Source organism: Ranitomeya variabilis, chromosome 7 (assembly GCF_051348905.1).
Source record: "Ranitomeya variabilis isolate aRanVar5 chromosome 7, aRanVar5.hap1, whole genome shotgun sequence".
Lineage (NCBI taxonomy): Eukaryota > Metazoa > Chordata > Amphibia > Anura > Dendrobatidae > Ranitomeya > Ranitomeya variabilis.
In genome coordinates this window covers 58,453,957-58,478,212 of record NC_135238.1, presented here as the reverse complement: position 1 = coordinate 58,478,212, position 24,256 = coordinate 58,453,957, and the positions used below count along the sequence as shown (strand labels likewise).

Sequence of the window (24,256 nt, the reverse complement as noted above, 5' to 3'; positions counted from 1 at the left end):
TTTTTGTTGATCCAAAAGTGAAGAAAAAAAAACATAAAAGGCAAACATATTCGAAACAAAAACCTAAAACGCTAAATATATTTACCATATATGCACAACATAAGTAAAGAAGAACCCATTTTTGATCAAGGTTACAAACAAAAGACTAGTGCTCAGAAAAAAAATGTAATTAATTAAGCAAAAAAATTTAAAAAAAGGATCAAACAAGACTTTTTCATTGAACGATAGAAATACATTAAAGGCACCGCCCACTTTGAATTTTCCAGTCATAAGCAAGTGAAAATAGGCAAACATAGACTGATAAAGAAGTTATAACAGACAGTGCAGAATACTTTCCCCAACTGCTTACATGTGGAACGCAAGGAAAGGAAGAACATATTGATTTTTTTTTTCATCTTCCGAAATCTCTTCTCAAGTAGATAAACTCCTAGAGTCTTGTCTTTTTGCTGAAAGTTTCTCTCACCTTATTATGTAAAATAGTCCATTTTTTAACTGTGCACTTTCCATCAATAAGAAAGGCTCCTTTCCCTTTTTTATGTAACAGTCTTAATGAGGTTCTTGACCATTTGTTTTTGTTTGTTTGTTTTTTTTGCTTCTTATAGATGGAAAGGCCTTGGTTCGGATGGATTTTCACAGATGTGCAAAGAGATGATACTGAAAATAATCACTCATAAGATTTTACCTTCATTTTATTAATTTATTTATTTTTTTTTTACAAAAATATTGGCCCCTCTAACTTCCTCTTCAGCACGTCCTCTTCGGCAGTTAAGAACAACCATGGTAATTTTTTGCAGAGATGACGGCTCTGTTGTGCTACTCCATATCATAAAATTGAAATCACTAGTTTTTTTGTTTGTTTTCCTTTTGTTAAAAAAAAGCATAGGTAAAAGTTTTTTTCTTAACCTTCACTGTGAAGTAGAAAATGGAGTCCCTAATTGCTTTCCTTTACTGTATTGCTGGTCATGAAAAACCCAATCTGCTCTTCAAGATCTGCAGCATACAGAGACACCCACCTCTATACCCTCAATGGTGTTTGATTCCAGTAGGGTTAACTTTTTGTAGGTTTCAGACAGTTACTTCCGTTTTGCTGTTTGTAACAAAGTATGGCTGTGGAGGAACATAGTGCTGATTTTGTGATGGTATCTGTTCATTTACTGACTCCACTGGGCAATGCTTCTTTGTTGCATAGGCCTGCCTCCGCAGGGAATGCTCGGAGTGGTCCCAGGTTTTGTAGTCAGGATTGTATGATGAGGCCAATGGATGATTATGTATTTTGGTGACTTTGGATTTCTGTCCATTTAATTTAAGTGTGCCACCAAGTGTGCCACCTAATGTACCACCACTAAGGGTGCCACCCAGTGTGCCACCACCAAGGGTACCACCCATTGACCCACCTAGAGTGCCACCCATTGAGCCACCAAGTGTGCCTCCCATTGAGCCACCAAGAGTGCCTCCAATTGAGCCACCAAGAGTACCACTCATTGTGCCACCATGAGTGCCACCTTCAGGACTGTAGGATCTTTCTTGTTCCACACGGACAGGATGTAAAGGAAGGCTCCCCTTTGCTGCAAGTTCTGCAAGGTGTCTCCTTTTTGAATAGAAGTCTTCATTTCCTTTTTCCGCTGTATAGAAAACAGAAATATATGTGAATGGTTTTTAATGAAAATAGCTTGAAACAAACACAGGAAAAATAAAACATACTCTGTATGTTAAAAACTGAATATGTGTATTTTCATGTTGATTTGAGAAAGAAATTGGATTTTTCAAATATTGTCTCTTGAACTAATTTACTACATTGTGTGATGGCTTTTATTTTATGGGGGCTATACTTACTAGGATTCCTTTTAAGACCTGAAATTACTGTAGCTGATCTCACATCTGTATGGTTTATGAAAGTTCATAAAAACATAAAAGTTACCTTACAAAGGGCAAGAGGCCAATCACGGCATGTGCAAATGTATATTTTTCACTCAGCTTAATTACAGGTTTGACTTAATTCTAGACTAAAGGGCAAAGAGTGCATGTATCCCATTAGACTATGTAGATAAGTATCTATAGTTTGCCATAGATGTCCATCTGCGCATCTCTGCCCTTGGCAGCCATTTTCCCGGAGTCCACCGCATAGTAAACCATGTAACTGCAGGGGCTCTACGCTTTCACAAATTGTCGGCAGGGGCCCCTACATCACCGAACACCCACAGCGGTGCACATCCGAACACCCCCTCATCCCAGCCTGAGGCCTGCAGCAACGCTTCACACTTGCCTCCTCCAACAGCGACCCTGGGACCCTGCTCCATCACGGCCGGTAAGGTATATCCGCATTATAAGATGCACCCCCATTTCCCCCCTAAATTTTGGGGAAAAAAGTGCATCTTATAATCCGAAAAATAAGGTATTCTTTAGATGCATGACATGTGAGATACTGATGGGATCTATTGTGTTTTTGTGTATTTCAGAGCTGCATATAAGAAATCCTATAATCTGTAAGAATACCTCTCTTAGGTGTCTAAATGTGGTCATGATTAAAAATTATCCAGCTACTTGACCTTTTTCAAAGATAAATGCTGCATTGCTGGTTAATGAAATCAAATTATCCCCAGAAATAGATTCATGCATAGAATAATTACTTCTCAATTATACATTATTCACATATAACCCTTTCCATATAGTAGACATCAGAACAAAGTCAGAGAGTATTCATATTAAAAATCTAACAAAATGTATTTAATCAAAATATATCAGAAAATAGAAATCAGAGTGACAGTGAAAGCAGGAATGTCAGGGGGTTATAACGGTCACAAAATGGGAGTATCAAATACATATAGTACATAATAGTGCACTAAAGGATTCAAGACAAATGTTTTATCAAGTAAAATGGTCCCATCAGGGTTCCTAATATAATGGTAATGCAGCGCAAATACTGAGCCTAATTACTACAACAGTATGTAACATATGAGTATGTGTAAATGACCAATAAGGCCTGAAGTGAAAGGCAGTAATGCGTGCTGCAGGTCTAAGCCGAAGATAAAGTGCGATAGTGCATACTATATTTATAAACTATATGTGCCCACAAGCGAATATTAGCATAATGAATAGTATAACTTACACAGTGTAGTTAGTAAAATCCCCACCTGCCGCCTCAACGCGCGGTGGCACGGTGGCACACCTCCTGAAGAAGATCGGCAAAACACGCGTTGAGGCGGCAGATGGGGATTTTACTAACTACACTATGTAAGTTATACTATTCATTATGCTAATATTCGCTTGTGGGCACATATAGTTTATAAATATAGTATGCACTATCGCACTTTATCTTCGGCTTAGACCTGCAGCATGCATTACTGCCTTTCACTTCAGGCCTTATTGGTCATTTACACATACTCATATGTTACATACTGTTGTAGTAATTAGGCTCAGTATTTGCGCTGCATTACCATTATATTAGGACCCCTGATGGGACCATTTTACTTGATAAAACATTTGTCTTGAATCCTTTAGTGCACTATTATGTACTATATGTATTTGATACTCCCATTTTGTAACCGTTATAACCCCCTGACATTCCTGCTTTCAGTGTCACTCTGATTTCTATTTTCTGATATATTTTGATTAAATACATTTTGTTAGATTTTTAATATGAATACTCTCTGACTTTTTTCTGATGTCTACTATATGGAAAGGGTTATATATGATTGCTGGTTAATGGTTCGGTGTTACACATGGAACTTGTCATAAAAATACACTGGCGAGTTGTAAGTGATAATGTTCCTGATGATTTGTCCAGGGGTAGATGATTGCTGTAAGTCTGTTTGGATCTGGTTGTCTAAAGTGTGGTGCAAAATGACACTTATACAGCTCTCGACTGTGACACATTGCCGATGGAAAGTTGAGAACGCTTCTCTTATTCCTGAAATTAGGAGTGACACCTCATGGTAATGAAACACATTACTTACACGCTTTCAACACCTAATTTATATCTGTCTGACTGATCTGGAGATTCTCTCATGACTAGTTGGAGAAACTAACCCTGAAAACAATGTGCTGCAGATTTCCACTGTTTGTGAAGTATTCTAAATATATTCACATGACTGGCACCATTGTAGGCAAGGTTCACATTAGCTTTCCTGTATTCTGCTTTTTCTTTTCCATACTAAGAGTATAAAATGGAATTTATTCAGGGGATTAAGCCATTAAGTAACAGACACCAATAACACCTCAATGACCCAATTCATTATATCAGCTTGAGTTGGGTTTCCATCATGGTGCCATTTTTCCAGTAAATTGATAGATATTCTGAAAGAAACCTGAATAACGCCATCATAGTCAGTAGGGTCCTTTAGGAACCTTTGGTGCCCATCAAGCTATGGTAATATTTTTTGGTTTATACAATTGACAACATAGTATTACAGAATCATAGAATGTTACAGATGGACAGGACCTCCAGGGTCATCGTGTCCAACCCTCTGCTCAATGCAGCATTCACTAAAACATCTCACAGTTGTCTTTCCAGCCTCTGTTTGAAGACTTCCATTGAAGGAGAACTCTCCACCTCTCGTGGCAGCCTGTTCCACTCATTGATCACCCTCACTGTCAAAAAGTTTTTTCTAATATCTAATCTGTATCTTCTCCCTTTCAGTTTCATCCCACTGCTTCTAGTGTTTCCACGTGCAAATGAGAATAATGATGATCCCTCTACACTGTGACATACCTTCAGATGTTTTTAGACTATTAAGTCTCTTTTTAACCATTCCTCGTAGGACATACTTTGCAGTCCGCTCACCATCCTGATGGCTCTTCTCTGAACATGATGGAAATCTGTGATTTGCTGGACCTGTCTTCTACATGAATTCACATTTTAGAATGGAATAAAAAAAGGAATTGTATGTAAGCCTCCACTTAAAATCTTGTGTGAATGTGGAATTATTGCAGATTAATTAGTTTTCACAAACTCAGATAATGACAAATAGTTTGGTGAAAAATCTACAGTAAATAAGTGCATGTTGTCAGTATGCTATTACTTCCAGGCTCATGATTAAGAGCATCATGCTCAAAATACGTAGGACTAGTGTGTTTGTTATTATTATTTCCCTTTTTATATTTTAATAGTTACTAATAAATAATATTATAATTTTTATAGTGTTTTCCATTGCAGTTGCTGGATGCCTACCTGCCTTCTAAATGACAATTTTCATGCGGGAGCCGGCCTGTGGTCTCTGTCTGTGCACCACACCCTTATTAGATTGCAGAAAGCAAGTTTATCAATTCTAATTCTTAGACAAAACAGTCTTAGACTTAGGGTACCGTCACACAGTGGCATTTTTATCGCTACGACGGCACGATTCGTGACGTTCTAGCGATATCGTTACGATCTCGCAGTGTCTGACACGCTACTGCGATCAGGCACCCAGCTGAGAATCGTACCGTCGTAGCACATCGTTTGAAACTTTCTTTCGTCGCTGGATCTCCCGCTGTCATCGCTGGATCGTTGTGTGTGACAGCGATCCAGCGATGCGTTCGCTGGTAACCAGGGTAAACATCGGGTTACTAAGCGCAGGGCCGTGTTTAGTAACCCGATGTTTACCGTGGTTACCAGCGTAAAAGTAAAAAAAACCAAACCGTACATACTCACATTCCAGTGTCCTTCAGGTCCCTTGCCGTCTGCTTTCCGCTCTGACTGTCTGCTGGCCGGAAAGTGAGAGCAGATCACAGCGGTGACGTCGCCGCTGTGATCTGCTTTCACTTTACGGCGGCACTCAGTCAGAGCGGGAAGCAGACGGCAAGGGACCTGAAGGACATCAGATGGTGAGTATGTACGGTTTGTTTTTTTTTTACTTTTACGCTGGTAACCACGGTAAACATCGGGTTACTAAGCGCGGCCCTGCGCTTAGTAACCCGATGTTTACCCTGGTTACCAGCGAACCTCGGCATCGTTGGTCGCTGGAGAGCGGTCTGTGTGACTGCTCCCCAGCGACCACACAACGACTTACCAACGATCACGGCCAGGTCGTATCGCTGGTCGTGATCGTTGGTAAATCGTTATGTGAGACGGTACCCTTAGTCTTAGACTAAACTGGCAGTGATTAGTAACATTATCTGCGTGGGTGGTGCTGTTCTCTATACGCTGGGTAATTTGACACCTCTTTGCTGTTGTTTTATTAGCCAACAACATAGTGGACACTCTGCACAGGGCACAGCACCCAGGAAACAGAGGCCAGCACACAGGAGACAGGTGGCAATGCACAGGGGACATTATGCAGGAGACAGGGAACAGTGCACAGGAGATAGTGCAGGGACAAGCCCCTGAAACGATGATGTTTCATTTCAGAGAGGAGGTAGGGGCTGTAGCAGTAACCACACACACTCTGCCCCTGATGATGCTTTGTTTGAGTATCCCAGCATGCACTTGGATTCTCAAACAAAGTATCATCAGACAGGAAGTAGGGGAAAAAAATACAATAGCAGTTAGCGTAGTTAGGGAACAGTGGGGAATTTTCAAAGCAAGTCCATTAGAAATTAGTTTAGAGTATGGCATCAAATAGATAAGGCCATAGAAAGAAAATGACTTTGCCTTTGGACCACCCCTTTAAGCACTCATTCTACTGTCAGCTGTGTGTCTTTTTTGGTTTTTGGTTAGGCAAAACCTCACTTCTTATCTAAAAAGGTTCTGAATGACCTTATCCATTATTTAGACTTGTCTAAACAGCAATAGATGGAATCTACTGTGCAAAGATGTGAGACTATGCAGGTATCGTAGAGTGATTTCAAAAACTATTTCTCTAAAGAACAAGGCATAGTTTTTTGTAATAATATTTGTTTGATTATGGAGGCTCAAAAGACTGGCTAGATGAATGCCAATTGTTCATGGACTCATAGTTAGTTTGAAGGCCATTCCTTTGTATAATGGTAATAAACTTCCAGCAGTATCTGCTGCTGATATGAAATAAATATACGAAAATATGAAACTGTTGTTAGGAAAAAAAAAAACAGTATGAAAAATATAACTGAAATATCTGTGGAGATTTGAAGGTGATTGCTTTAGTGCTTTAAATTCCAACTTGGGTACATTAAATTCTGCTGTTTCTTATGTGAATGGGATAGTAGTAGGGATAGGAAGTCTTAAAAAATAGCTTAAATGAGAATCTCTTGCTCCTGAACAAAAAAAAAGTAAACTTTACCTTTAGTGAATCATCAAATAGTATATTTACATTCACTGCATATTCAACTAGTATTGAAGAAACTATTTGTAAAGGCATTTGATAAAAAATTCGGTTGCATTTAAACATTTGAAATCTAAATTTTCCAAAGTTAGTGATGCGAAACTGAAAGTAGGCATTTTTTCAGGGCTACAAATAAGATCGTTGATGGATGATGAAAAATTTCAGGAACTGTTAAATCCATTTCAGAAAACAGCCTGGCTGTCCTTCAAAAATGTCTCCTCTTCTTTTCTCGGAAATCATAAAGCAGAAGACTATGGTGATATAGTGAGTGATCTTGTGAAATCATACCAAGCTTTTGGATGCAACATGTCCTTAAAACTTAATTTCTGGGGCACCCACCTGGATTTCTTCCCAGAAAATATTGGTGCTTTCATTGACCAGCATGGTCACATTTTTGATCAGCAGATTTCTACTATGAAACAGAGGCACTAATGCAAGTGGAGCTCCAGTATGCTGGCTGACAATTGCTGGACCATGAAGAGATATTCCACAACAAATATACCAGTAGATGATTATCAAAAAAGTTCTAGGTAAGTTGTATTTCATTTAATGTTGACCAAATAAGTATTATTTTTTAATATTTACATAAAACTTGAAATGTGTGTCACAAAAAACCCTACCTGATGGAAAAAATCTGAACGTACTGTATATTCAAATTCTGGACAAAAATATATTTAAATCCAGTTAATTTTGTTTTTTGTGAAAGAAAATTTTTTTTTGTGGACCAGTGCATTAGTTGCATACTCCACAAATCTGCCGATCATGGAGGAGTGGCAAGAAGAAAGCCATTTTTGAAAGCAAGCCATTAGAAGTGTTGCTTGCAGTTTGCCAAAAAGCCATGTAGAGGGACACAGCAAGGAAGTGGAACAAGATACGTCAGATGAGACAAAAGTAAAACTTTTTGGACTAAATGTAATACACTATGTGTGTCAAAAAACTAACACTTCACCTCTCCCTGAAAACACCATCTTCACCGTCAAACATGGTAGTGGCAGGATCATGCTGGGTGGATGCTTTTCTACAGCAATTACAGGGAAGGTAGTGAAGAGTTGATGGGAAGATGGATGGAGCTAAATACAGAGAAAACATGTTAGAGGCTTGAGACTGTGGCGTAGGTTTGCCTACCAGCAGGACAACAGCCCTAAACATACTGCCAGAGCTACAATGGATCATTTAGATTAAAGCATATTCATGTGTGTGCATGGCCCAGTCAAAGTCCAAACCTAAATCCCATTGAGAATCTGTGGCAAGACTTGAATATTGCTGATCACAGATCCATCTAATCTCACTTAGCTACAGCTAGTTTGCAAAGAAGAATGGGCAAAAATTTCAACCTCTAGATCTGCAAAGTTGGTATAGACATTCCCCAAAAGACTTCCATCAGTGATTGCAGGAAAAGGTGATCCTAAAAAGTATTGACTCAGGGTGGCTGAATACAAATACACTTCACAATTTACATATTTATATTTTTAAAATATTTAGAAAACTCTGTATCATCTCCTTTACATTTCACAAATACTCCTTACTTTGTGTTGATATATCGCATAAAATCCCAATAAAATACATTTAAGCTTGTGTATGTAACGTAAAAAAATGTGGAAAAGTGAATACTTTTTCAAGGTACTATCTATATACAGTATGCAGAAATATTGATCAGTTAATGGACACAGAATGGTCAGATTTTGGCAAGATAAAAGTTTTGCTGCCTGGTCATACAATGCACCCCATCCTAGTTTACATCTTCACCTGTGCTCAGTAAATGATTGGTTAAATAGTGTGTGTATAAAAGAAACCCAGCACCCCAGACCTTCACTTGAACTGCAACTTGAGCTCTGACAATATGCCAAAATACCACCTTGCGACCAAAGCCTGGATTATCAAGAGGCTGAAGACCAGATCCACTGCAGAGGTGGCTGGCACCTTTAATATGTCTCAGCATCAAGTACAAAGAATTAAAAAAAGATTTGAAGAGACTGGAGAAAGTTTGACAAGCCCAGGTCCAGCAGACCCTGCAAGACAACTGCTCAGGAGAAACGTTTGTTGGTTAGAAAATCCAAAGCAAACCCCTCTTCCACTGCAGCAGAGCTCCAACAGGCCTGGTCACCTGTGTCAACTAGAACAGTTTGTAGGATTCTGTCTCAAAATGGCCTCCATGGTCAAATCAGTGCCCAGACGCCAGCACTAAACAAAGGGCAAATAAAAAACCGTGTGGCATTTGCAAAGTCCCACAGTCTGCTAAACAGATGCACGCTGGAAAAGTGGCAGAAGGTGGATTCCTCTGATGAATCTTCAGTAGAATTACATCACAGCCACCGCAAATACTGCAGGAGCATTAAAACCTACAAGAGAAAAAATAAGCAAAAACCCTGATGTAACTAAGTAAAAAAGCAAAAGTTCATTTAAATAACACAGAGTTTTTAGTAACACTGTTTTTTGATAAAAAAAAATAGCACAAATGCCATCCCACCGCGTCAAGGTAACTCTGATTGGCACAGTCCTACACTGTCTAATATTAAAACCTTACCATGTGTCTATGTTGACCTCAGTGTGAATAACGGCAGACAAAAGGACTGGGCCCAACCAGGGGAAAACCAGACTGGGGAAAACTTATATACAATTTCTAGCTCAGAAACAGGGAGGCCACACCCTGGCTTGCACAGAATGCAACAATACAAAGAAAAAAAACACAAAAATTGAGCTTAACTTGAGTTGGTACACATGCAGAAGTTAAACACATGTTCACATTGGCCACAAAACATTAAAACCTACAAGAGAAAAAGTAAGCAAAAACCCTGATGTAACTAAGTAAAAAAGCAAAAGTGCATTTAAATAACACAGAGTTTTTAGTAATACCGTTTTTTATTTAAAAAATAGCACAAAAGCCATCCCATTGCGTCAAGGTAACTACCTACTGGAGCCCGTATGGATCCAAAATACACTCAGAAAACAGTTACATTTGGTGGTGGAAAGATCATGGTCTGGGGTTACATTCAGTATGGGGGTGTGCGAAATATTTGCAAGGTGGAAGGCAATATCAATAGCCTAAAATATCAAGAAGTATCAGCTACCTCTTATATTCAAAATCATAAAAGGGGTCAAATTCTGCAGCAGGATGGTGCTCCATCTCTTACATCCATCTCTACAACAAAGTTCCTCCAGGCAAAAAAAAGATCAAGGTGCTCAAGGACTGGCCAGCCCAGTCACCAGAAATGAACATCATTGAGCATGTTTGGGGTAGGATGAAAGAGGAAGCTTGGAAGACAAAACCAAAGAATCTAGATGAACTCTGGGAGGCATCTAAGACTGCATTCTTTGCTATTCCTGAAGACTTCATTAATAAATTGTATGAATCATTGTTTAACCACATGAATGCAGTCCTTCAATCTTATGGAAGTCACAAAAAATATTAAATATGACTCTAACAGCAACACAACTTCATTCACCAATGTTATGCAATATATATTTGTATTTTAAGTTAATTATTTGTTTGAATATCACATTACTTTCTGTGGGCGAGAAAACTTTTGTCTTGCAAAATCTGACCATTCTGTGTCCATTAACTGATCAATATTTCTGCATTGATGCCAATTTATTTTCTAAACCTAAACCACATTTCAGAGGATTTCAGCTTTCAAACAAATAATTTATACAACCAATGGATGAATTTAACGTCAGGTTATAAGCTTTTATTTACATAGCATATATAAGCGACATAACTTCTGTCAGGGAGTGTATGGACATTGAGGATTTGTTTGTCTGATGTGAGACTGTTTGCCTTTTGTTCATGTTTCTATGGTTTATGGAGAAAATAAACCACAAAGATTGTTCTAAGTGAAAGATTGTTCCTGTGTGCCTGACTATCGCAGCCAAGTGAGCGCAATCCTTACAATTGGTACTAGACTGCGGGCAACGGTCCAAGAAGCACATGTTGCAGTGCTGGCTGGTCTGAGCCAGAGGAGTGGATGGTCTGACAACCGTGAGTGATACTGATCGGGGTCAGTGAGAACTGTTTTGGGATACCTCTGAGGAGAAGAGGGATCCGGGAACCTGTGTGGCCGACACCAACAGGTAATGGACAGGAATCCGTGTTATGCTGACCAGGGTCAGTGAGAAACTGTGTTTATGCTGTAAAGCCGAGTGTGTAACGGACAGGAGCCTGTGTTATGCTGACCGTGGTCAGTGAGAGACTGTGTTTTTTTTCTATAAAGATGAAGGTGTTACGGAATTTATTTATTTTTTCTTCAAGTCAACTTGCTTTGGCTCGGCAGGGCCACGAAGACTGAAGGCATCTGGCGGTAACTCAGTGGGGTTACAAAGGTGGTCAACAGCTTCAAAGTCTCAAGAGTGGTCTGGAGGTCTGCAAAGCCGTCTGGAGGTTTGCAGAGCCATGCAGAGCAGTTGCAGCAAGAGGTTCTGCAGCATGAGCTGCAGTAGCAACCGCAGAAGCCTCGCAGTGAGGAAATGTTGGGGCCTGAGAGTACTGTGGGGGAGTCCACGGGGTGTACCCCAGACTGGGGTGGTATCCCTAAAGGGGGTGGAGTCCCAAAACAGAGTGGTGACCTAAATAATTATGGTTGGCCAAAAAGGGGCCAAGCATCCAGAAAAAGGGACGGCATCCCAAAAGGGGGTAGTTGCCCAGACGTGGCGGAGTCCCTAAAGAGGGTGGTGGCCCTAAAGGAGAAAATGGCCCAAAAGGGGCCATTGTCCCAAAAAAGGCAGCAACCCAAATAGAGGTGGTGGCCCAAAAAGGGGCGGTGGCGAATGCGCTGATGGACTGTTGCCGGGTTCAGTGGTTGAACATCACATGTCCAGGATGTTGTACTAACTTTCCATCTGACAAGATGTCACAGAGCTGTTCTGTAAAAATCAATGGAGAGTGCGTAACTGGACTTCTGGACTCGGGGAGCCTGGTGACCCTGGTGAGCACCACACTCCCTGTCTATCTGGAATCCCAGAAGGAATATGGAAGTCCACTGCATTCATGGGGTCGCTAGGGATTATCCGGTGTCCTGGGTAATCATTGAGACGCCCAAAATTATTTCCAGCTATGATGTCCCTGTAGTTCCAGACTTGCCATTCCCTGTAGTAATAGGCAAGGATTTTGAAAGGTTTTGGGACTTGTGGGAGGAAAGGGGAGTGTCTAATTGCTCAGAAGGGAGCTGGAATGACTCTGAGGGAGCCCCACCACAACAGACAGCTGTAGTGGTTCCGGGTGATGTGGTGTATAAAAAGGAGAAAGCGACACCTAAGGTCGATAGTCCAGAGGTCCGGGTGACTGGAAGAAAGTGTGGGTCCGACACCTGTTTAAGTGGGGACTTGCTGTTCCAGAATGACAGGGTGAGAGGGGGGGACTCCTATTCAGACTGTGTCTCGAGCGCAAGAGAAAGAGAGTGCCGTAATGCTAGCTAAGAAAAAATGACAGATCTTTGTCTTGTCGCGGGGACCGCAGAAAGGCGGGACAGGCTACACCCTCTCAGAAGAAGGAGGAGGAAGAGACAGGGTCAAGTAGAGATCAGGTTACTGTCCTTGATAAGGAGGTTACTTTATCTCTGACAAATCCCAGCACAGAGGTAGGACTGGAATTAAAACAGATCTGTAGTAGACCCACATCTGCAATGCCCAGAAAGGGTGAAATGGCTCAGTATGATGAAGGCTCCAGAGTACCTGATGCTGAAGAGATGGAGTTTTCTGAAGTGACCAAGAGTCGAGAGGTACCTAAGATTGAACGGGCAGAGTGCCCTGTAGAGACCATAGAGGCGGATACAGAAACAGGTGGAACACTGAAGAGGCAGAGTATGGGTGTACAAGAGTGCCCATTTGAAAATCTAATTAAAGAACTGATGGTGCAACATGTGCTGGCCAGAAGAGAGCAGGACCATGAGATAGAGCTTCTTAAAGAGACAGTCGAGCGAGAAAGGGTCCTGAGACAAGTGATTGAGCACAGAGTAGGTGACCTGGAGAAGGAAGTATCTGAGCTCAGAGGTCACCTATCAGCATGTCAAACCATGAACAAGGCCATATTGAAAGATATGGAGGTGTTCAGAGAGGCCCAAGAGAAGCATCAGCAGGAGCTTCTCCAGAGAGAGGATATGCGTCGCTGCCTGGCAGAGGAGCAAGATAAAGTTCTCCGAGAGCTCAAGATAAAGGAGACTAATCCCCAACTCCTGAAACCCACGGATGACTAGGAAATTGAACTGTTGCGCTCTCCTGATCTGATTGCAAAGAAGGAGAGTGAGCTGGAGAGGCTGATAAAAGAAGGGGCCTCCATGTAGGAAGAAATCCAGTAGGGGAAGTGCCATGCAGATGGCCATTCCAAGGACGTCGAGGTCTTGAAAAACTGTGCTGATGCTAAGGACGAGGAGCAACGGTACCAACGGTATGGCCAAGAAGGTGAGACTTTGGTTTTCATGTGCGTGATAGAGGTACCTGTTGTGAATTTGGTTTTTGGGCTCCCCCGGTGGTCACTGGTGGTACTGGACTTGTGTGCTTCACTTTCTCTGTTCACCTGTTTCCATCTGGATATGGGTGTATCCTATTTAGCCTTGCTGCTCAGTTATTCTAGTGCCGGCCATCAATGTAACCAGAGCCTTTCTGTTGCATGTTCCTGCTTCTAGACTACTATCAGCTAAGTTGGACTCTTAGTCCTAAGTTTGTTTTGCATTTTTGTTCCAGTTCACAGTTATGTTATTTTTCTGTAGCTGGAAGCTCTTGTGGGCCGAAATTGCCACTCCGGTGTCATGAGTTGACACATGAGTCTTAAAGTAATTTCTGGATGGTATTTTAATAGGGTTTTCAGCTGACCGTGAAGTTCCCTATTGTATCTTCTTGCTATCTAGTAAGCGGACCTCGCTTTGCTGAACCTACCTTCATACTGCGTATGTCTTTTCCTCTGAACTCACCGTCAATATATGTGGGGGGCTTCTGTCGCCTTTTTGGGGGAATTTCCCTAGAGGTAAGCCAGGTCTGTCTTTTCCTCTATTAGGGTTAGTTAGTCCTCCGGCTGGCGCTAGGCGTCTAGGGATAAAACGTAGGTACGCCACCCGGCCACTGTTAGTTGTGTGGTAGGTTTAGCTCACGGTCAGCTCGAGATTCCATCACCCAAGAGCTAGTCTGTTGTTTAAGTTCTCTGACGTTCCCTTGCCATTGGGAACCATGACAGTATGGCCGGCCAAGGGTTAAAACCGTTGGCAGAAGAAAGGAGAGAAAAAGAAGTCTGCAGATTTTTTTTTTTTTTTTTTCCTTCTGAGTTTGCTTTTTAGTTGACTCAGTTGCATTTCTGCTCTAATTGCAGCCTTTGTCTCTCTCTCTCCTTCTAATCCTTGAATGGCTCTGATCTCACCTGATTAAAATGGATCCTCAGAGTTTGGTTACAGGTTTGAATAATCTTGCTACGAAGGTTCAAAATTTACAGGATTTTGTTATTCATGCTCCTATATCTGAACCTAGAATTCCTATACCAGAATTTTTCTCCGGGGATAGATCTCGTTTCCTGAATTTCAAAAATAATTGTAAATTATTTCTTTCCCTGAGATCTCGCTCTGCTGGAGATCCCGCACAGCAGGTTAAGATAGTAATTTCCTTGCTGCGGGGTGACCCTCAAAACTGGGCATTTGCATTGGCACCCGGGGATCCTGCGTTGCTCAATGTGGATGCGTTTTTTCTGGCTTTGGGGTTGCTTTATGAGGAACCTAACTTAGAGATTCAGGCTGAAAAAGCCTTGATGGCCCTATCTCAAGGGCAAGATGAAGCTTAAATATACTGCCAAAAATTTCGTAAATGGTCTGTGCTTACTCAGTGGAATGAGTGCGCCCTGGCGGCGAATTTCAGAGAGGGTCTCTCTGATGCCATTAAAGATGTTATGGTGGGGTTCCCTGCACCTACAGGTCTGAATGAGTCCATGACAATGGCTATTCAGATTGATCGGCGTTTGCGGGAGCGCAAACCTGTGCACCATTTGGCGGTGTCTTCTGAGAAGGCTCCAGAAAATATGCAATGTGATAGAATTCTGTCCAGAAGCGAACGGCAGAATTTTAGGCGAAAAAATGGGTTGTGCTTCTATTGTGGTGATTCAACTCATGTTATATCAGCATGCTCTAAACGTACAAAGAAGGTTGATAAGTCTATTTCAATTGGCACTTTACAGTCTAAGTTTATTCTGTCTGTGACCTTGATTTGTTCATTATCGTCAATTACCGCGGATGCCTATGTCGACTCTGGCGCCGCTTTGAGTCTAATGGATTGGTCCTTTGCCAGGCGCTGTGGGTTTGATCTAGAGCCTCTGGAAGTTCCTATACCTCTGAAGGGTATTGACTCTACACCATTGGCTAGTAATAAACCACAATACTGGACACAAGTGACTATGCGTATGAATCCAGACCATCAGGAGATGATTTGCTTCCTTGTGTTGTACAATCTACATGACGTTTTGGTGCTCGGATTACCATGGTTACAATCTCATAACCCAGTCCTTGACTGGAAAGTTATGTCTGTGTTAAGCTGGGGATGTCAGGGGGCTCATGGGGACGTACCTTTGGTTTCCATTTCGTCATCTATTCCCTCTGAGATTCCGGAATTTTTGTCTGATTATCGTGATGTTTTTGAGGAGCCTAAGCTTGGTTCACTACCTCCTCACAGAGATTGCGATTGTACCATTGATCTGATTCCGGGCAGTAAATTTCCAAAGGGTCGTTTATTTAATCTATCTGTACCTGAACATGCTGCTATGCGAGAATATATTAAGGAGTCCCTGGAAAAGGGACATATTCGTCCTTCTTCATCTCCCTTGGGAGCCGGTTTTTTCTTTGTATCTAAAAAAGATGGCTCTTTGAGGCCGTGTATTGATTATCGACTCTTGAATAAAATTACAGTCAAATATCAGTATCCTCTGCCACTGCTGACTGATTTGTTTGCTCGAATAAAGGGGGCTAAGTGGTTCTCTAAGATTGATCTCCGTGGGGCGTATAATTTGGTGCGAATTAAGCAGGGGGATGAGTGGAAAACCGCATTTAATACGCCCGAGGGCCATTTTGAGTATTTAGTAATGCCTTTTGGTCTTTCAAATGCCCCTTCAGTCTTTCAGTCCTTTATGCATGACATTTTCCGTGAATATTTGGATAAATTTATGATCGTGTATCTGGATGATATTTTGATTTTTTCGGATGACTGGGATTCTCATGTCCAACAGGTCAGGAGGGTTTTTCAGGTTTTGCGGGCTAATTCCTTGTGTGTGAAGGGTTCTAAGTGTATTTTTGGGGTTCAAAAGATTTCTTTTTTGGGGTACATTTTTTCCCCCTCTTCCATTGAGATGGATCCTGTTAAGGTTCGGGCTATTTGTGATTGGACGCAACCTTCTTCTCTTAAGAGCCTTCAGAAATTTTTGGGCTTTGCTAATTTTTATCGTCGATTTATAACTGGTTTTTCTGATGTTGCTAAACCTTTGACTGATTTGACCAAAAAGGGTGCTGATGTTGCTGATTGGTCCCCTGCTGCTGTGGAGGCCTTTCGGGAGCTTAAGCGCCGCTTTTCTTCCGCCCCTGTGTTGCGTCAGCCTGATGTTACTCTTCCTTTTCAGCTTGAGGTTGATGCTTCCGAGATCGGAGCTGGGGCGGTCTTGTCGCAGAAAAGTTCCGACTGCTCCGTGATGAGACCTTGTGCGTTCTTTTCACGAAAATTTTCGCCCGCCGAGCGAAATTATGATATTGGTAATCGGGAGCTTTTGGCTATGAAGTGGGCTTTTGAGGAGTGGCGTCATTGGCTTGAGGGGGCTAGACATCAGGTGGTGGTATTGACCGATCACAAGAATTTGATTTATCTTGAGTCTGCCAGGCGCCTGAATCCTAGACAGGCGCGCTGGTCGTTGTTTTTCTCTCGGTTTAATTTTGTGGTCTCATACTTACCAGGTTCTAAAAATGTGAAGGCGGATGCCCTTTCTAGGAGTTTTGAGCCTGATTCCCCTGGTGATTCTGAACCTACAGGTATCCTTAAGGATGGGGTGATATTATCTGCTGTTTCCCCAGACCTGCGACGGGCTTTGCAGGAGTTTCAGGCGGATAGACCTGATCGTTGCCCGCCTGGTAGACTGTTTGTTCCTGATGATTGGACCAGTAGAGTCATCTCGGAGGTTCATTCTTCTGTGTTGGCAGGTCATCCCGGGATCTTTGGTACCAGGGATTTGGTGGCTAGGTCCTTCTGGTGGCCTTCCCTGTCTCGAGATGTACGAGTTTTTGTGCATTCTTGTGATGTTTGTGCTCGGGCCAAACCTTGTTGTTCTCGGGCCAGCGGATTGTTGTTATCTTTGCCTATTCCGAAGAGGCCTTGGACTCACGTCTCTATGGATTTTATTTCTGATCTCCCTGTTTCTCAGAAAATGTCTGTCATCTGGGTGGTGTGTGACCGTTTTTCAAAGATGGTCCATTTGGTGCCCTTGCCTAAGTTGCCTTCCTCATCCGAGTTGGTTCCTCTGTTTTTTCAAAATGTGGTTCGCTTGCATGGTATTCCGGAGAATATCGTTTCTGACAGGGGGACCCAGTTCGTGTCTAGATTTTGGCGGGCGTTCTGTGCTAGGATGGGCATTGATTTGTCTTTTTCGTCTGCGTTCCATCCTCAGACTAATGGCCAGACTGAGCGAACTAATCAGACCTTGGAGACTTATTTGAGGTGTTTTGTGTCTGCGGATCAGGATGACTGGGTTGCCTTTTTGCCGTTGGCGGAGTTTGCCCTCAATAATCGGGCTAGTTCTGCCACTTTGGTTTCTCCTTTCTTTTGCAATTCGGGGTTTCATCCTCGTTTTTCTTCTGGTCAGGTGGAGTCTTCGGATTGTCCTGGAGTGGATACTGTGGTGGATAGGTTGCATCGGATTTGGGGACAGGTGGTGGACAATTTGGAGTTGTCCCAGGAGAAGACTCGGCATTTTGCTAACCGCCGTCGTCGTGTTGGTCCTCGTCTTCGTGTTGGGGACTTGGTGTGGTTGTCTTCTCGTTTTGTCCCTATGAGGGTTTCTTCTCCTAAGTTTAAGCCTCGGTTCATCGGCCCGTATAAAATTTTGGAGATTCTTAACCCCGTGTCCTTTCGATTGGACCTCCCAGCATCTTTTTCTATCCATAATGTCTTCCATCGGTCATTATTGCGCAGGTATGAGGTACCGGTTGTGCCTTCCGTTGAGCCTCCCGCTCCGGTGTTGGTTGAGGGTGAATTGGAGTACGTTGTGGAGAAGATCTTGGACTCCCGTGTTTCCAGACGGAAACTTCAGTATCTGGTCAAGTGGAAGGGCTACGGTCAAGAGGATAATTCTTGGGTGACAGCTTCTGATGTTCATGCCTCTGATTTGGTCCGTGCCTTTCATAGGGCTCATCCTGATCGCCCTGGTGGTTCTTGTGAGGGTTCGGTGCCCCCTCCTTGAGGGGGGGGTACTGTTGTGAATTTGGTTTTTGGGCTCCCCCGGTGGTCACTGGTGGTACTGGACTTGTGTGCTTCACTTTCTCTGTTCACCTGTTTCCATCTGGATATGGGTGTATCCTATTTAGCCTTGCTGCTCAGTTATTCTAGTGCCGGCCATCAATGTAACCAGAGCCTTTCTGTTGCATGTTCCTGCTTCTAGACTACTATCAGCTAAGTTGGACTCTTAGTCCTAAGTTTGTTTTGCATTTTTGTTCCAGTTCACAGTTATGTTATTTTTCTGTAGCTGGAAGCTCTTGTGGGCCGAAATTGCCACTCTGGTGTCATGAGTTGACACATGAGTCTTAAAGTAATTTCTGGATGGTATTTTAATAGGGTTTTCAGCTGACCGTGAAGTTCCCTATTGTATCTTCTTGCTATCTAGTAAGCGGACCTCGCTTTGCTGAACCTACCTTCATACTGCGTATGTCTTTTCCTCTGAACTCACCGTCAATATATGTGGGGGGCTTCTGTCGCCTTTTTGGGGGAATTTCCCTAGAGGTAAGCCAGGTCTGTCTTTTCCTCTATTAGGGTTAGTTAGTCCTCCGGCTGGCGCTAGGCGTCTAGGGATAAAACGTAGGTACGCCACCCGGCCACTGTTAGTTGTGTGGTAGGTTTAGCTCACGGTCAGCTCGAGATTCCATCACCCAAGAGCTAGTCTGTTGTTTAAGTTCTCTGACGTTCCCTTGCCATTGGGAACCATGACAGGTACCCAAAGACATGCGAGAAGCGTGTGCCAGTGAGGAGGTGCATGAGGCCTTTAAAAAGGCGGTTGAAGCATGTAGGGTGCACTGGGCGCCTGAGACTCATCAACTGGTAATACTGTCAACAAGGGAAGTCACAGTGAAGTGGGTGGCTGTCCTGAGGGATATGCATCTACAATGCCTCCGCACAAAACAGATGATCGTGCTGAAGAATGAGGAAGCCGCTCGACATCTGGAGCTAGAGAGAGAAGCTCAAAATTGGCTCAGCTTGGTGGAAGACTTCTGATACCTAGAAATTTGGTGGGGAAAGTCATCGGAAGGCTTGGGAGAATGATGCAGGAGATTGTAAATAGATCCGGTGTGAAGAGACTGAGGATTCCGGCTGATGATAAGGTACAGGTCATGGATAAAGATGGGATGGTTCCATTCCTTGTTGTCGGATCCATGGAGAGTCTTGGGAATATCCGGATGCTCCTGGGGTATCACGTGGGGTACCTAAAAGAAGTCGAGCAGCTAAGACATGAGAGGGAGTAGATCAATATAGAGCTGCAGGAAATGGCAAACAGATTGCCACCACCCTCATCTCGCGGGATAGAGAGGCATAGGGGTTTGCTTAAGACTGGAAAACCTCAAGCTGGAGCTAATAGAGGACATGGGGACAGATGGAAGGACTTCTCTCTGGACAGAAAACCCCATGGGAGAAATGGCCAGCAGAAAGATAACAGAAGGTGGCCTGATGGAAGAGGTAGAAGCAGTGATGCCTCAGTTAGCTCAGTGCTGAGTGACCTAAGCGGGAGACCCTGTAGTGGAAGAAATGACAGAGTCAGACCAGACAAGACATATGGGTGCAAGGGAATTATGCCTATATACTGACCACTGGAAATGCGGGTGGTCTGACAAGGGGTCATCTCTATCAAAGGACGTGATGGAAATGGATGATGGGTGTCTACAAAAGGGTTCAGTAGGAGGGCCCAACTTTGACAGACGGTTTTACTGGCAGAGATGACCGAGAAGGATCTCTGGTCAGGTAATAGAAAGTGTCAAGCCCCATGGCTTTAGGCAGAGGGGGGGAATATGTGGTATGGCGACTGGTCATGTGATTAATGGGCGGTATGTATCGCAGAGGTGGGTGGCCCCATGATGGAAGCCTGGGCGTGTTTTGCTCAGCAGATCTACTGCTGAGGGATTTGTTTTACATTGGGAAGGCATCCAGGTGACTTGGAGAGATGGGTGGGTCCAGTCACCTACAAACCCACCCAAAAGGGTGTATCTGAACACCTAAGATGGTTATGTGTTTAAGGACCTATGGTGATGTCACGATCACCTGACTAGCCATGTGATAGGTACCTGGGTGTGTTTACAACCATGTATTGGAGGTGTGTTTGACACATGTGAGTGTGAGTGTTTGTGAGTTCATGTATCCCGGCTGGACACTACTGAGTGGCTTGTGTGTTGAACGATTCCAAGTGCGGATGGACGTCCTGTACAGCACACAGTGAGACCGTGTTTAGGCTGTAGAGCCTGCGTGCTGGACATGGCACAACCTGTGTGCGCAGTGACCCGAGAGAGCAGAGCTCTACTATGGACATTGAGGATTCGTCTGTCTGATGTAAGACTGTTTGCCTTTTGTTCATGTTTCTATGGTTTATGGAGAAAATAAACCACATAGACTGTTTTAAGTGAAAGATCGTTCCTGTGTGCCTGACTATCGCAGCCAAGCGATTGTCCCCCAAGATACGCAGTAAGCGCTATCTTACTATATATATATATATATATATATATATATATATATCCCTTCCGTAATTTGAGACATAGGTTATTTTCGATGCCATATGCATTTTTATGGAGTTTGATGATAATATATTACAAATATTTGTTTTCCATTAATTATTATTTTCTCATCTATCTGTAATTACAGTATATACACCCGAGCATCACAGCGCTGTGGAGAGCAATAACCCATATTATTTTCATTAATGCTGATTTTATGCCTAGTCAATGAAATTATCATCTCTTTAGGCATCAAAATGCAATATAATGCATCCCTGAGCTGCTGCATGTAAAGTGTATGCGCACTTGTGAACAGTGCGGTCTGGGCACAGGAAAAAATAGAGTTCCATGTTAGGTTCTGCTTTAATCCAGCACTTGTAACATCTAGCAGAAGAATAATAGGCAGCTGTTTATGCGCCTTCACTGTCTCTGCCTCCCACTTCTTGTATTTTTTCAGTGCTGTAACTTGCACAAAAAGCATTCGCGTGCACTGAGAGATTGCAGAATCTTGCTTCTTTCCAGACATTATTCAAAAGGTTAGTCCACCCACAGGCGTTAGAAAAGTATAGTATTTTATTATTGCAGTGAATGTTACCTTTATTCTGCTAGCTATGGAAAATACACATTATCTATCAGTCATTAGTTAATGTTTTTTACTTCCAAAGTTGTTATGCAATCCATACAAAACTAGCGAAAATTTTCAAAGCTTTTAGTTACGGGTAAAAGGCTTCAACGGATATATCTTTCAGTAGAGACATGTTTGTGAAGGCCCTTAAAAATAAGCATCTTAAACATATCATTTATTCACCTCTACACAAAATATCCATCTGAGCTAGGATTTGTAGAATGTTTGGAACTCAGTGAACAAAAAGGTAAAAGGTAAAGATTTGTCCCTTCATAAAGTGCCATGAATATATATACGGTATATATAAATTATATGCGTATAGAAAAGATTTTATGGTGATGGAAAACTCGAGGGGTTCAAGAGAGGCCTGGATGCCTTCCTGGAGCGTAACAATATTGTATCTTACAGTTATTAGGTTCTTTAGGAGGACATAGATCTGGGGATTTATTCTGATGGAATATAGGCTGAACTGGATGGACAAATGTCTTTTTTAGACCTTGCTAACTATGTTGCTATATTATTTGTCCATCATGCATATATACTGTATATATACCAATTTTTGTTTTATATGTATTTATTATCCTCCCATTTAGTGTTTAGTCAAATTTAGTCTAATGTGCGTGAAGGTCTTAATCACTATCTGAAGGGTGTGGGCACTGTCAGGGTATGTGCACAAAACTTCTGCAAATCCATGGAGTTTTTCAGATGGGAGTCGCTTCAGGACACAGTCGTAATTTTGTCCCAAAATAACTTTTTTGATTTAATTCTTTTTGGTCGTCTTTGGTCATCTATAAGCCATCATTTTTTTTTTTAACGGACCAGTCGCTTCTTTTAGCCGCTTAATTAGTGATGAGCAAATATACCCGTTACTCGAGATTTCTCGAGCACGCTCAGGTGTCCTCTTGAGTATTTTTTAGTGCTCAGAGATTTAGTTTTTCTTGCCGCAGCTGAATGATTTACATCTGTTAGCCAGCTTGATTACATGTGGGGATTCCCTAGCAACCTGGCAGCCCACACATGTACTTATGCTGGTTAACAGATGTAAATCATTCAGCTGCGGCAAGAAAAACGACATCTCCGAGCACTAAAAAATACTCAGAGGAACCCCGAGTATGCTCGAGAAATCTCGAGTAACGAGTATATTCGCTCATCACTACGCTTAATGTCTTAGAAAACATGAAGTGGTTAAAAAAAATTCAAAAGACCGAACATATGAACAGCGAGTCGTCTTTACAGTGCAGTGTATGAGGTCATTCTTTTTAGCATATATTTAGCACTTCTTCAGGCAGTTTTCAGAGCGGATCTGCCAGAAAAAACACACCATGTGCACATATTCTTAGTCTGACTGACCACTGAATGAATGTCAAATACAGCTGTGGAGACCAGAGTAAAAGATTTGATAGCCGTGGAAATAAAATACCAAAATACAATAGTAAGTAGACTTTTACTAATCAAGAACATTCAGAGATTTAAATTGAATAACACACTTCTTCTCATAAGGAAAGGACCATTTTTTTCCACTTGGTACCTTCACTTCACTTTGTCTTTCACAATAGGAACTTAGCTGCCGTATGTTTTATTAATACTTAAGTGACTTACTTCATTTTTTTTATTTAATGACTATTAGGTTAAATATAGCCTAAAGACAATTACATTACACCCTGACCGTCTTCTAAGAAATTAATTCTAATTAATTTGTTGACCACATAATGATTGCTGAGGTGTAAAAAAACCTTCTATCCTTGAAAAAACATCCTGAGATAGCAACAATTGCACAAAGGTTAGGGAATAGTGTATCATGCTGATTTACATGTTACCCTTGGATTATTATCATTATTTATTTAGGGGTTACCTCAAAATACAAATATCACTTACAGTAAACAAACTAACAATGACAGACTGGTACAGAGGGGAGAGGACCCTGCCCTTGCGGGCTTAAGGCCCCGTCTCACTTAGCGATTTACCAACGATCACGACCAGCGATATGACCTGGCCGTGATCGTTGGTAAGTCGCTGTGTGGTCGCTGGGGAGCAGTCACACAGACCGCTCTCCCCAGCGACCAACGATCAGGGGAACGAGTTCGGCATCGTTGAAACTGTCTTCAACGATGCCGAAGTCCCCCTGCAGCACCCGGTAACCAGGGTAAACATCGGGTTACTAAGTGCAGGGCCGCGCTTAGTAACCCGATGTTTACCCTGGTTACCAAAAAAAACAAACAGTACATACTCGCCTTTCGGTGTCCAGGTCCCTTGCCGTCTGCTTCCTGCTCTGACTGACTGAGCCGCCGTACACTGAGAGCAGAGCGCAGCGGTGACGTCACTGCTGTGCTCTCACTTCTCACTGTACGGCCGGCAGTCAGTGAGAGCAGGAAGCAGACGGCAAGGGACCTGACGGACATCAGAAGGCGAGTATGTACTGTTTGTTTTTTTTTACATTTACGCTGGTAACCAGGGTAAACATCGGGTTACTAAGCGCGGCCCTGCGCTTAGTAACCCGATGTTTACCC

The 24,256-nt window shown here is 42.4% G+C and overlaps 1 protein-coding gene across 1 annotated transcript in view; it reads right to left on the bottom strand.

The window, feature by feature from the left end:
• Positions 1-8: 8 nt before the first annotated feature.
• SHISA9 (shisa family member 9) overlaps positions 9-24,256 on the bottom strand; it is a 466,870-nt gene continuing 442,622 nt past the window's right edge. The window contains exon 4 of the mRNA XM_077275158.1: positions 9-1,622. Within this exon, the coding sequence (XP_077131273.1) occupies positions 1,066-1,622 (557 nt within the window). The 3' untranslated portion in view covers positions 9-1,065. The remainder of the gene's footprint in view (positions 1,623-24,256) is intronic.